Raw genomic sequence first — 13926 nt, forward strand, 5'->3', positions numbered from 1 at the left:
AATAATATATTTGATTTGCCTTGATATATCAAAATTATAATTTCAACGTGTAATCAGTGTAAAAATATGAAAATGTTCACATCTTTTTTTCATACTAAGCTTCCAAAACCGGGTGTGTATTCCACACTAATACATCCCACCTGGGTCTGGATACATTTTACGCACTCGTTAGCTGTAATTACTACTTTCTTGGACCGTGGCGGGTCTAGAATGTGGTGCTCACTCGGTTTATCTTTGACCATTGAGCTTTTGCCTTTGATCTGAAATTACCACAGTTTTGAGAAGTGATACTTAATATTTAATAATTGCTGGCCGGGCGCGGTGGCTCAAGCCTGTAATCCCAGCACTTTGGGAGGCCGAGACAGGTGGATCACGAGGTCAGGAGATCGAGACCATCCTGGCTAACACGGTGAAACCTCGTCTCTACTAAAAATACAAAAAAAAATTGCCGGGCGAGGTGGCGGGCGCCTGTAGTCCCAGCTACTCGCGAGGCTGAGGCAGGAGAATGGCGTGAACCCGGGAGGCGGAGCTTGCAGTGAGCTGAGATCCGGCCACTGCACTCCAGCCTGGGCGACAGAGCGAGACTCCGCCTCAAAAAAACAAAAAAAAAATTGCTGAGACTGAAGACACTTCTTCAGCAAAGAAACATTACCTTCATCTTTCATATCTTTTCATGCTGGGTGTGTTTGAAGCAAAATCGGAAGTCTAAGGAAAAACAGTAGGACTCTTCTGTCAGAATTGCAATAGAGGACGGGAGAGGTGGGGTTTAGAGTTTGAGAATGTGGTGAAATTATGAGGTGAGATTAGGGAGAAGGTTATCGGTAAACCTGAAGGCCGTGTTTTCTAGTTGTTATTCGTCTGTTTTCAACTAAGTCTCTGGTTTAGCCTTATAAGGAGAAAGCCATTTTAAATTCTAGATAAGAGGAATATCTAGAATTCTTATCTAGAGGAATTCTAGAGGAGCCCATCACTTTCCTGTCTGTGTCATAATTTAGCTTTGTGTTAACAGGGTGCTTTCAAGAGCCGTCTTTTGGGCATTTTTAATGAAGGAACTGGGAATGTTTTCCTTTTCAAAGGCCTCCCAGTCCATGGAGGAAAATTAATCTATGTTACAGTCAAGTAAAAATACAAGATAATTCCTTTTTTCTAGGCAGAAATGTAAAATCAAGGAACTTGCTTTTGAAATTAAGAACAGAGACTATTACACTGGGGAATGTATTATGTTTAGTTGAGAAGTACCAACACAGATTCTGAGAGTGAGAGAAGCTTACAAAAACCCAATTCAGGTAACGGGTTGGTGGGATGGGGTGGGGTGGAGAGTGTCCTTTCGGTTTCTAGTGAGCCATGGAGCTGAGCGCCTAGTCAACTTGAAAACAATGGATGGAGCCCAGCCATGGCACCATCTCCTCATGCTGGGTCTAGAGTGGCCAGCGGGGGCCCGGGGTCTCTTGCCCTGTTTATCTCTGGATGAGATCCCATGGTAATTAATCAGGTCATTTATAATTAAAGGTTTTGTTTGCAAATAAACTGCTAATAGGAGAAAATCCTAAAGGTAGTTTGACCCAGACTCAGGAAAATGTGTCATGGGAAGAGGGGCTGTACCCTGAGACTGAGTGGACAAAGCCTCCCATCTCTCATGACGTGGCGGAAGGCCTGGACTTCTCAGAGGCTCTGGCATGAACTTGTAAGCTGGACGCTGTGCTCTCCCCCTAAAGCTTGTGGCCCTTTCCCCAAATCATAGCCTAAAATAATTCATCAATCTGTTAGCTTTTGGGTTATTTTGGCTGTAATTTTTTTTAAAGCTTTAGTGCCTGCCAATACTTATCTGCCAATGAGTGGTAGCAAATGCCCACATGAAACAATAAATCCGTAAGTGCTCAAGTTGGAATTGCGTGTAATTTGAAAGGGTTTTGTTGTTGTCCTGGCTCCTTATTGTGATCTTTTGGCATTAGATACATAGAAAGTAATTACTTTCTGCAAATAAAATGATCCTTACTTTGCTTGATGGATCTAAGTATACTCATGTGTAATGGTTTTCAGTGGAGGGAGCCTGGCTTCTGGGCTCCACACCTCCTGAACAACTTGGAGCAGCGCTGCCCAAGGGCACAGCTAAGACTGAAGTTTAGGGAGTCTGGCTTGGGCTCAGCATTTAGAATAATCTAACAACCCAGAGTTTAAAAATGAAACAGTTTGTGGTTTGAAAATTAATCCCCATCACTGAAGTTCCTCAAGTCAAGACCAGGTGGCCCCCTGCTGGAAGCATCTTGGAAGGGATTCCAGCATTTCCATCCTTGCAGGACAGATGATGCACAGCTTCTGAGAAGCAGTGTTGACCCCTGCGTTTCCATGATTTGTCGGGAGCTCAAAGCTTATTGCACCCCTTTTGATAGAGTAGATAGTCACTTCACTTACTGAACATGTACTGCCCTTCCAGAGTCAGTCAGGCCTGCTGATTCAGTCAGAATAATTTTTAGTTGCTCCTACGAGCCAGGCGTGGTGCCAGCCGTCCAGCCATGAGCAGGCTTACTCTCAAGGGGGTGCACCCTGCCTTTAGGGAGCACCAGAGCGACCTGGAAAGCTTGTTAAAGGCTGATTACTGGTTCCCATCCTCAATTTCTGATTCATCAGATCTCAGTGGGGCCTGAGTCTAACAAGATCCAGGTGCAGGTTCGTGAACCACACACCTGGGAGTAGCACTGGTGTAGGGCAGTGGTTCTCAACTGGGAGGGATTTCCTGCCCTCCCCACGCCCCTACTCACATCTGACAATATTTGTGATATTTTTGTTTGTCACCACAGAGGGGAGCTGGGGGAGGGGGGTGGTGCCACTAGCCTCTGATGGGTAGAAGCTGGGGGTACTGCTAAACACCCTGTGATGCACAGGGCAACCACCCTCCAAAAAAAGTAAGCAGCCCACATGTGATTAATGCCAAGGTGGAGAGAACCTCGACTCGGGAATGACAGAAAATCAAGTGCTGGCGATAAACTCCGTGAGGAATGTTTTGATAGACTGTGATCAGGGCAGTTTAGAGCACCACAGCTGGGCCTAACCTAATCTAGGGGGGCAGTCAGGGACATGGAGAGGTGAACAGGCTCACCTGCTCACAGGGGCAGTCAGGACATGGAGAGGTGAACGGGGCTCACCTGCTCACGGGGCAGTCAGGTGTGCATACAGCAGGGGTGTTTGCTCTTTTAACTGAGGAAGGAAACAAGTGAATTGCAGAGACCTGCCTGAGAGGACTGGGTTTGGCATTTCACAGCATAAGTGACATTTAACAGCTTTATTGATTAGGTAGGATTCTGCCAGGACCGTTCTGCCCCAAGGGAACTCAGTAAGCATACCCAGGTGAGAACCTGCAAGTGGGCAGTGGTGGTAGGCCTGGAGTGAGTGTGTGCTGGGAGGGGCTGGAGAGGGCCCGTGGTGGCCACTTCAGCAAGGCCTTTAAAGCCACAGTCAGAAGAGGAACCATTATCCTGAAGGCAAAAGAGATCATTGGAAGGCATAAAACAAGAATGTTCAGGCCGGGCTCAGTGGCTCACTCCTGTAATCCCAGCACTTTGGGAGGCCTAGGCAGATGGATCACAAGGTCAGGAGTTCGGGACCAGACTGGCCAACATGGTGAAACCCCATCTCTACTAAAAATACAAAAAATTAGCCAGGCATGGTAGTGTGCACCTGTAGTCCCAGCTACTCAGGAGGCTGAGGCAACAGAGTTTCTTGAACCTAGGCGGCAGAGGTTGCAGTGAGGTGAGATCGCGCCACTGCATTCCAGCCTGGGTGACAGGGCAATACTCCATCTCAAAAAAAAAGAAAAAAGAATGTTCATTGTGTTTTATGCGACAATGGGATCTCAGTTAAGAGGCTTTCCTGTCGATCAGTTGGCCTTGTGAAAAGCTTTTAAGTGCCTCAACTATATTAGCCAAGTCAACTTTTTGTATAATAGCCATTCCATTTGTTTGTATTTTAAATCTAGAAATTTGATACACAGATTCCTCCCCCAGAAAGCTGAGAGGGCCAGACTCTCTGCTGCCACTGGAGCCTGTGTGGGAGTAAGGAGGCTGTCCTAGCAGCCCAGCCGTGTAGCTGGTCCTGCAAGCTGCAGGTGTTGGGCACATCAGGAGTTAGTCCTGCTCATGCTTTATTGAGAGCCAGGGGCCCAGCTGGGGACAGGCCTTCTCATCTTGACAGGGTTTCAACCCCAATGTAGAGCATTTGAGGTTAAGAGCACCTCCCAGCCGGGTGCAATGGCTCACGCCTGTAATCCCAATGCTTTGGGAGGCCGAGGTGGGCGGATTACGAGGTCAGGAGATCGAGATCATCCTGGCTAACATGGTGAAACCTTGTCTCCACTAAAAATACAAAAAATTAGCCAGGCGTGGTGGTGGGCGCCTGTAGTCCCAGCTACTCAGGAGGCTGAGGCAGGAAAATGGCGTGAACCCGGGAGGCAGAGCTTGCAGTGAGCCAAGATCCGGCCACTACACTCCAGCTTGGGCAACAGAGCGAGACTCTGTCTCAAAAAAAAAGAAGAGAAGAAAAGAACGCCTCCCACCCCAAACCAGAAAGCACTGGCTGTTTTGGGACAGGAAGACCTTCCATCCTGGGGTGTTGCTGATTCTATCTCAAGTATTCACAAGTATTTTTCTATCCCTCCATGCAGGGTCTGCAGGACACACACAAACACTTGTTAATTTCCCAAGCAGGGAGTTTAATGAGCTCACGGTGTATTTTTTACACTATCCAGTTGTCTGGCAGATTTTGGCTGATCAGCCACCCCCTTGACTACTGCATCAAAGCCCCATTGGAAGTTGGATCTCCCTCTAAGCTGACCAGGTTTGACTAACCCAAGTGCCACAAACATTAATTAAATGATTTCTGTAGTCCCAGCATTATACCAAGTGATTTTTAACATGTTTAGTTTTTAACATAGTTTTTTAATACATGCACATGGTTAAGATAATGTAAAGAGTACTGAAGGTTATGTAATGAAAAGTAAGACTAAAAGTAAACTTTCTTCCTCCTCTACCCCAAATCTTCATTTTAGAACTTCTCAGAAACTAGTCAATTTCTTATGTGTTGTCATAGAGGTGTATTTTGCATTTGCAAGCATTCTTTATGAGTGTTTAGCAACAATGGCCGGGTGTTCCTATGTAATTTTTTCCTTTCAAATATATCCTGAGGTTGGTAACGTTGCCCCCACGTTATAGGTGAGTTCCTTGAGACCGTGAAAGTCACTTGCCCAGTGTCACACAGTGAGTGGCAGAGTTGGCATTCAGATGCTTACGTAGAGCCATAGGCATTCAGACCGGGAGTTCTAGTTGTAAGTGGAATTGAACCGAGTAATGCCAGGCGAGCTAACAATTGGATTCTCCGAGAAAGTTCGCTTTTGTCCCACCTGATACTGATGTCTTTTTTATATGTTGGCTTATTTATTTAGATAAAGAATGAGGGCTTCACAACAGAGAGGAGTATCCATGCAGCTTCCCTCTCCTCCCTTGCAGTTTAGTTCTGGCCCCCAAACTGCACACACTTAGGGACCGGCGGTGGTTACTCGAGCGGCCGCCCAGCCCAGCTTCTTACAGTGTTCACACGTCTGGGGATGTTTTGGCTTCTTATTGGTGCTCAAGCCCCCGTGCAGATTGGCAGCCCAGCCTGGTCTGTGTCTTTACCTGCCCCAGGTGCTAGATAGGTGCCAGCTCTGTCAGTGGCTGTGCACCCTTTGGTAGAGGTTGGAGCTGTTCCCCACAGGGAGCAGAGCAGATCCATTCTAAGCCACCCGGTGTCCAGAGGGCCCGAACTCCTGTTCCAGGAGGAGTGGAGATTCCCAGAGGCTTTCCCTGCAGCTCCATCATGACAGCAGCAGTGACCACTGGGGGCATCTTGAAACCAGATGGACTGTTTGCAGTCTCAGTGGGAGTTCTCAAAAAGACTCATCAGAATGGTCTCGCAGGTGATTGGTAGGTTGGGAAGAAGGTACCTGCTGCATGGGGACTCTGGCATGAGGTGTCTTTGTGGCCAGGGCTTCATGACGGTGCCTCCCAAAGGCCCTGGGCACCTCCTCGGGAGAGCCTTGAGAGGGGACATATGTACCGTTTAGAAGGTATTGTCTAATGCACTCTTGCCCACAGAGAAGTGCTGTCTGAAGCCCAAACCCAGTTTTTAAGTTATGGTTGTTTAAGGTATTTGCTTAGAATTTTAGTTCCTGATGCTAAAAAACTGAGCTGCATTCCATGACTTTTGCACTGATCATTTCTCTTAATTGACAGGTAACAAGGAGGGAGCGTATTCTTCCACCTTCTGGGTGCTGCTGAGTATCTTTCTAGGAGCAGTGGCCATGCTGTGCAAAGAGCAAGGGATCACCGTGCTGGTGAGAGCCGCGAAATGGCCGGGGCCTGCTTTTTCTGTGTATCCTTTTCACTCCTATAAAGACATCTGGGGCTGGCCCTGCCTTTGTGGCATTTTCCACGCCTTCATCCCATTGCTGGCCTGAGGTGATAGACCTTTCTGGGCAAATGACTTTCGCTGTCACAATTCTGGCATTTCAGATGGAGAACTGACTGTCTTCCTTGACAGTCATGTGCAACTGGTGAGAAATGGTGAATAAGGAGCTCTCAGGGAGCCACGATGAGTCCTCTTGAGAGGCCCTATCGAAAAAGATAAAAGAATGGTTTGAGTTTTCTGGGATGCTCGTACATATTTCAGCAGTCCTAGATCACCGAGGACTGACCTCATCAATCGTTTTGATCTCAGGTCTAGAAAGGGCGGTGGATAGTTTAGTAATGAAGAAACAGGGTCGGGCGCCATGGCTCACGCTTGTAATCCCAGAACTTTGGGAGGCCGAAGCGGGCGGATCACCTGAGGTCAGGAGTTCGAGACCAGCCTGACCAACATGGAGAAACCCCATCTCTACTAAAAATACAAAATTAGCCAGGTGCGGTGGCGCATGCGTATAATCCCAGCTACTCAGGAGGCTGAGGCAGGAGAATCGCTTGAATCTGAGAGGTGGAGGTTGCGGTGAGCTGAGATCGTGCCATTGCACTCCAGCTTAGACAACAACAGCGAAACTATGTCTCAGAAAAAAAAAAAGAGATGAAGGAACAAGAGTTTTGCAGCCACTCAAAGCCTCACATGCACACACATTCTGTCTCTCTTCTCGTCATTCCCCCACCGCCAGCGGTTACCGATGGTTATAGTTAATCACTACCCAAGTGCAACTTCAAGCAACGCTGGAACCAAAGTGGTCCATGGTCACAAATGTTTGACCTGAAATTAAAAGATTACTAACTAGTATTTAAAGGAGAATCTGTAATGCTGCTAATGTTTCTAGTGGGACTTTGTTCTCAGAAGACTCTTTTTATGCCAGATATGCTGGGTAATCACGTGTTTTAACTTCGAGCCTTGAAGTCTCTCTCTGTGTAATATGGTGCATACACTGTATTCTCTTGGGGTACGTTGTTTTCCTGGAGAGAACCTGTACCTCAGCTTCCACCGGCAGTCGAGGGGGTGGGGGAGAGGGCTCTCTGAAGCGGAAAGACATCTACCTTTTCAGTCTGATCTGGGTAGATGCTAGGATTAAAGACCCAGGAAAGGAGAAGTGTTGAAATCCATTTTTCTTTTTCTCCATTCTAACCAGTTTGCTGCTTTACATTATTAGAAGAAAATATAGAAATTAAGGTTGTGAACAGAGGTAGAAAAATGGAAAGATGTGGAATTTTTTCTCCTTTTTTTTTTTTTTTTTCGAGACAGAGTCTCATTCTGTCACCCTGGCTGGAGGGTGGTGGCACGATTATAGCTCACTGCAGCCTCAACGATCGTCCCACCTCAGCCTCCCAAGTAGCTGGTACTGTAGGTGCGTGCCCCCACCCTGGCTAATTTTCTAAAATTTTTTTGTGGAGATGGGGTCTCCCTGTGTTGGCCAGGCTGGTCTCAAACTCCTAGCCTTGGGATTACAGGCATGAGCCATCGCACCTGGCCGAGTCGGGGGATTAGAATGATTATATAGAAATAGCTTGGAAAGGAAAGAACAATTAAATCTGTTTGGGGCTTGATACAAGTCAAGGCAAAAATCAGTGGCTGTATTAGGTTGTATCTATTAAGATTAAGCTAGCAAGGAGATGGTATAGGGAGAATTACCGTGAAAAGATACTTGAATTTCATGAGTTAATTTTCTTTAAATTTGCTCTAAAACAGTGTTTCTCAACCTTGGCACTATTAATGTTTTACAGCAGACACTTCTTTCTTGTGGGGACTGTTCTGGGCTTTGTGGGATGTTTATCGGCGTCCCTGGCCTCTACCTACTAGGTGCCAGTGGAACCTCTCAGTTGTGACAACCTAAAATGTCTCCAGACAGTGCCAGACACTCCCTGGGGGGTACAACCCTCCCTGAGAACCACTGGTTTTAGAACCTTTCCCTAATATGAAGTGTGGTTTGAGGACCAGAAGCATCAACAATATCTGGGAGCGTGTTGGGAATTCAGGATCCCAGGCCCCACCCCCTCCCCAGGCCTGCCGAGTCAGAATTTCCTTCCACAAGGTCCTCAGGAGGCTCCTCTGTGCAGTATTTTATTTTATTTTATTTTTTATTTTTATTTTTATTCGAGACAGGGTTCTCTCTTGTCACTCTGGCCGGAGTGCAGTGGCGCAATCTCAGCTCACTGCAACCTCCGCCTCCCAGGTTCAAGTGATTCTCCTGCCTCAGCCTCCTGAGTAGCTGGGATTACAGGCATGTGCCACCATGCCTGGCTAATTTTTGTATTTTTGGTGGAGACGGGGTTTTACCATGTTGGCCAGGCTGGTCTCAAACTCCTGACCTCAGGTGATCCACCCACCTCAGCCTCCCGAAGTGCTGGGATTACAGGCGTGAGCTACTGCACCAGTCTTCCTCTGTGCCATTTTTCAGGAGCAGGAGAGAATTCGGTTGAATTTACATGAATAAAGATACAGTGAAAGGTAGCTATTCTCAAAATTGGATTAAAATGGGGCCATTTTGATGAAGCATTTAAGAGGGAAGGGGGCAGTCTTGTGTTTGGCTCAGGCCTGTTCACCACATGACCCTGCCATCCCTTGGTAACTGTCCTGCAGCTCACAGGAAAACTGTGAGAAGACAATGGCTGCTACGCAGGGAGCATCTGCCTTCTAGAAAGTGGTTTTCAACCAGGCAGAAACCGTCTTCTGTGGCCCACTAAGATCATGTCTCACATGGGTGAATAAAATCAGGATTCTTTGAACTGATTAACCCAGCACTGGCCCATGTATCGGATAATTAGTGGCTCCCAGCATTTCCGGGAGAGGGTTAAGTAGGGATGTCATCCTTGCTCTGAAAACCACAAATTACCACTGACTTCTGATGATGTGTGATCTCCTTTGCTGCAAAGAAGATCATATTAAAGAGACCCAAGTCATTTAGGGGCAGCTCTAACTATATCCACTGAGTATGTGCAGACCACTTTATCCAGATTGAGCAGGGAGTTCTGTCGATGACGTTGCCTGCAGCAGTGACATTTGTAGAAAGTCCATTGCAGGAGAGAGAATAGAATCCAAGGCCCATCTCTCCTTTCGCCTGTAACTACAGGTTTAATTTTACCTGCTAGAAGGTAACTATCGTGGAGCAATTGGAAACTGTTAACATAGGTGGACGGCTAATTGAAGTTGTTGTTCCCCTCATGGGTCATGGGCAGAGCTGTAAATGGATAGAGGTGGCCATCCTCCACACCACGGCCCCACCTGGCAAAGGCCTGCTCTCATCAATGTGTGGTGTCCAAAGTCACCTTGGGCATCTCCATTCTAGCCAGCTGGAAGGGGAAACCATGTGGAAATGTGTGCCCAAGTTTTACAACCACACCTCCAAAATGGTACATGTCACTTCTCCCACTACAAGGCTAGAACTCAGCCCTGCGACCTAGCTTAACTGTAGGGGAGGCTGGGAGATGTCATCTACCTGTAACCCAGCGAGAAAACTACCGGACAACTAGATTTCTGCACAAGAGATCTCCAGAGCTCCATCACAGCTTACATGTATGTTCATCCCATTTATAAAGAGGCCGAAGTCCACTGGCACGTAAGGTTCACTTACGTGGCTGGGTTTTTGAGGTTGATGGCTGCCTTTATCTTCCAGTATGATTACTGCCCAGGAAAACAGTCTGTTGCATGAACTAAAGGACTGTTTTATAGTGACCAAAAAAAGCGGCGGGGAGGGATCTCTTGAGGGCTTTTCCTAGGAATCCCAAATTTCTAGTTATCCTGAATCTTGCAGAACTCCTACACGTAAACTATGAAATCATTACTATCAGGGGCTTAGTAAATAATAAATATGATCTATTACCTTGAGCTAACTTCATAGAAACGGAGAAGGGCTGTTTTGTCTTTTTTTAGAGAGCTGCAGAGGTCTTCCGTGATTCTCTCTGTGTTCCTTGTCTAGATGGAGTAATGAAATTGTGAAGTCTAATTGCTGCCTAACAGAGCCACGCTCTCCCGTGGCTGATTGTCTTGCTTTGCTTTCTTAGGGTTTGAATGCAGTATTTGACATCTTGGTGATAGGCAAATTCAATGTTCTGGAAATTGTCCAGAAGGTACTACATAAGGACAAGTCATTAGAGGTGAGTCTGCACTTTTATCTCCAGCCCAGACATGGAAAATGTCAAGTACCAGCTGATTTAAAATGCCATTTTCAAATATTCCTTGTGATTCTGAATTCTGCAATAACCAACCTTTTAAAGCACAGTGTTGAAGTAGTTCAGGCAGAATTGCTGCACATCTGTACCTGGCTCAGCCACACTTTTATTTGAAAATCAGCCTCCTCTGGGGCTTTGCGGTGTCCTTGCAGAGTCTCGGCATGCTCAGGAACGGGGGCCTCCTCTTCAGAATGACCCTGCTCACCTCCGGAGGGGCTGGGGTGCTCTATGTGCGCTGGACGATCATGGGCACGGGCCCGCCGGCCTTCACTGAGGTGGACAACCCGGCGTCCTTTGCTGACAGCATGCTGGTGAGGGTGAGTTCTGAGCCTGCCACTCCCTGGACTGTTTTCTTCCCCCACCAGATTCCCAGATCGCTCACCCCTCCTCCTCATCTCACTCCCCTCCACGCCAACAGAATCCCCAATACACGGGCCACCTCCATGTTTGTTTGCGATCACTGAAGATGTTCTGGGATGAAAGCAGGTCTTCCTGAGGGGGTCGAAAGGGCGTGCGGAAGCCCTTTGCATTTCTGTTCTAGCGAGGAGTGAAGAGGATGGTTCCTTCTCACATAAGGGTCCTTGCCAGTCCCGTGAAAGGGCTCCCTAACCCTGTGGCTGGGTTAAGACTAAATATAACCTTCTTGGTATCTTTAGAAGACTAGTGGTATAAGACTATTCTTTTAGATTTGCCTTTTTTCTAAAGGCAGGAGTATCAAGCCACAAATTCTTAGCTGTGCATTTCATAGAGACCAAAATCAAGAGAACAACCATCGAACCCTGTTGTGTTATTGGGTACATAGGTGACCCTGGGGCCTCAGATTTCAGAGTCATGGGCTTCAGGCAGCAAATAGATCATAGCTTGGCCAGAAATATAATGAATGTATTGCATAGTCTGGTGGCTTTGCCATATTTTTATATATCAAAATCTGAATGCATTTAACACATTACAGACTACAGCCTGTATTACAACTTGTAATACAAGTTGGCAACATTTTAGTTGATACAACTGCTTTCATTGAACAGAAGCATATGAGTGAAGTTAGTGCATATATATATGTTTTTTAAGTTCAGTATCAAATAAATGTTTGTTTTCCTTTTGACCGACAGGCCATAAACTACAATTACTACTATTCATTGAATGCCTGGCTGCTGCTGTGTCCCTGGTGGCTGTGTTTTGATTGGTCAATGGGCTGCATCCCCCTCATTAAATCCGTCAGTGACTGGAGGGTAATTGCACTTGCAGCACTCTGGTTCTGCCTAATTGGCCTAATATGCCAAGCCCTGTGCTCTGAAGACGGCCACAAGAGAAGGTAAGAGGCAGCACTGAATCTTAAGTTCCACGGTGGTTGAGTCAGAAGTGTTTTGTGAAATCCTGCGCTGATCATTTTAACGATTTTGTGGAAGTCACATCTCAGGACATTTGTTTCAAATGCATATTTATGGCTAGGATGAGTTCCATCCATTCGGAATCCATGGCTGGCTTCCGGGGGTGGGGAGCGAGGCTGGAAGAGGGGCTACGGATGACTGCTTCATCCCTCTCTCCCCCTTTCCCCAGGAAGTAGCATTTTGCGATCCTTTTCGCCATAGGTGGTAAAGAGTAATTTACGGTCAGAACAGAGAGTGTAATTGATGTGTGTTGTGCCCATTATTGCACAATTCTTCCTTAAAACACCCCAGTGAACGCTGCCGTGATTCCTTCTGTTGTTGCTGGGGACAAAACAAGCCACTGCCCCAAAGAGACTGTTCTCTCTTGATGGGGAAAAAAAAAAGTTATTGAGAAAATAATTGGGGAAAACAAATGTGTTTCATGAAAAAGAAAACTGTTAAGGTGATTTCTTTTAAGCCTTAAGCGTTTATGGAATTAGTAATTTCTCAAAATAAATTAAGTTTTACGTTTACCTGTGTCTTAAATCGGTTGGTAATTCTAAAGAGCCACAAACTTTCGTCCCCGTTCCCTTATCCACAGGAAATGGGATTTTTAAAGAAATACTGTAGCCACGGGGCCCAGGAAGGAGCCACCAAAATTGACCTAGAGTCTTAATTCATCCTCTCGCATCATAGGGGACATTGGGAATGATCAAGTGGTTCTAGAAGTGTTTCAGTGCTCAGCTTCGTATCTCCCTGACTGAAATTTATGGTGATGTAGCAACCAAAAAATGGTCTTTGTTTATTTCAGATTTCATAAACTTTAAACTGCTTAAGTGTTACTATTTTCATTACATTTTGGAGGAAAGTTTTTCCCCCATGAAAACTGATTGGGACAATTTTTTAATTAATTGAGACCTATAGTGTCCACTGAACTGTTCAGTACCTAAACGGGTTGAGGCATAGTAAGGAGTAGGGGAATTAATAAGGCCTCAGAGGCCGGGCACGGTGGCTCAAGCCTGTAATCCCAGCACTTTGGGAGGCCGAGACGGGCGGATCACAAGCTCAGGAGATCAAGACCATCCTGGCTAATACGGTGAAACCCCGTCTGTACTAAAAGATACAAAAAACTAGCCGGGCGAGGTGGCGGGCGCCTGTAGTCCCAGCTACTCCGGAGGCTGAGGCAGGAGAATGGCGTGAACCCGGGAGGCGGAGCTTGCAGTGAGCTGAGATCCGGCCACTGCACTCCAGCCTGGGAGACAGAGCCAGACTCCGTCTCAAAAAAAAAAAAAAAAAATCCTCAGAAATGTGGTCATTTTAACTTTCTCCATACGAATTGTATAGCTTTTAAGTTTTACCCTTAGACTCGCTGTGAAGTGCCTGAGGAATATTTTTATGCCTTATCCACGTGCTGCCACATGCTAAACTCTCTCTACGGATGATATCCTTTGGCTGACAACAATATCTTTTCTCTGTTGATGCCATGGAAAAGAAAAGGTCTTTAGCATTAATTTAATGTGGAGTAGGACGTTTTTCTTGAGAAGTCTGGAAATAGCCATTTATTTAAATACTTTTCATCATCCAGGATCCTTACTCTGGGCCTGGGATTTCTCGTTATCCCATTTCTCCCCGCGAGTAACCTGTTCTTCCGAGTGGGCTTCGTGGTCGCGGAGCGAGTCCTCTACCTCCCCAGCGTTGGGTACTGTGTGCTGCTGACTTTTGGATTTGGAGCCCTGAGCAAACATACCAAGAAAAAGGTATCAGCCGCCGGGCACGGTGGCTCACGCCTGTAATCCTAGTACTTTGGGAGGCCAAGGCGGTGGATCATGAGGTCAAGAAATTGAGACCATCCTGGCCAACATGGGGAAACCCTGTCTCTACTAGAAATCCAA

The 13926-nt window shown here is 46.5% G+C and overlaps 1 protein-coding gene across 3 annotated transcripts in view; it reads left to right on the forward strand.

Moving 5' to 3' along the window:
- The window catches only part of TMTC4 (transmembrane O-mannosyltransferase targeting cadherins 4), a 66455-nt gene that overhangs the window by 20410 nt on the left and 32119 nt on the right, over nt 1-13926 (forward strand). For all 3 annotated transcript variants that reach the window (XM_017861720.1, XM_017861725.1, XM_017861711.1), the window contains 5 exons: nt 6264-6364; nt 10500-10592; nt 10820-10984; nt 11777-11979; nt 13620-13791. In XM_017861720.1, coding sequence (XP_017717209.1) covers nt 6264-6364; nt 10500-10592; nt 10820-10984; nt 11777-11979; nt 13620-13791 — 734 coding nt within the window. The remainder of the gene's footprint in view (nt 1-6263; nt 6365-10499; nt 10593-10819; nt 10985-11776; nt 11980-13619; nt 13792-13926) is intronic.

This window comes from Rhinopithecus bieti, unplaced genomic scaffold (assembly GCF_001698545.2).
Source record: "Rhinopithecus bieti isolate Rb0 unplaced genomic scaffold, ASM169854v2 scaffold_2254, whole genome shotgun sequence".
Taxonomy (NCBI): domain Eukaryota; kingdom Metazoa; phylum Chordata; class Mammalia; order Primates; family Cercopithecidae; genus Rhinopithecus; species Rhinopithecus bieti.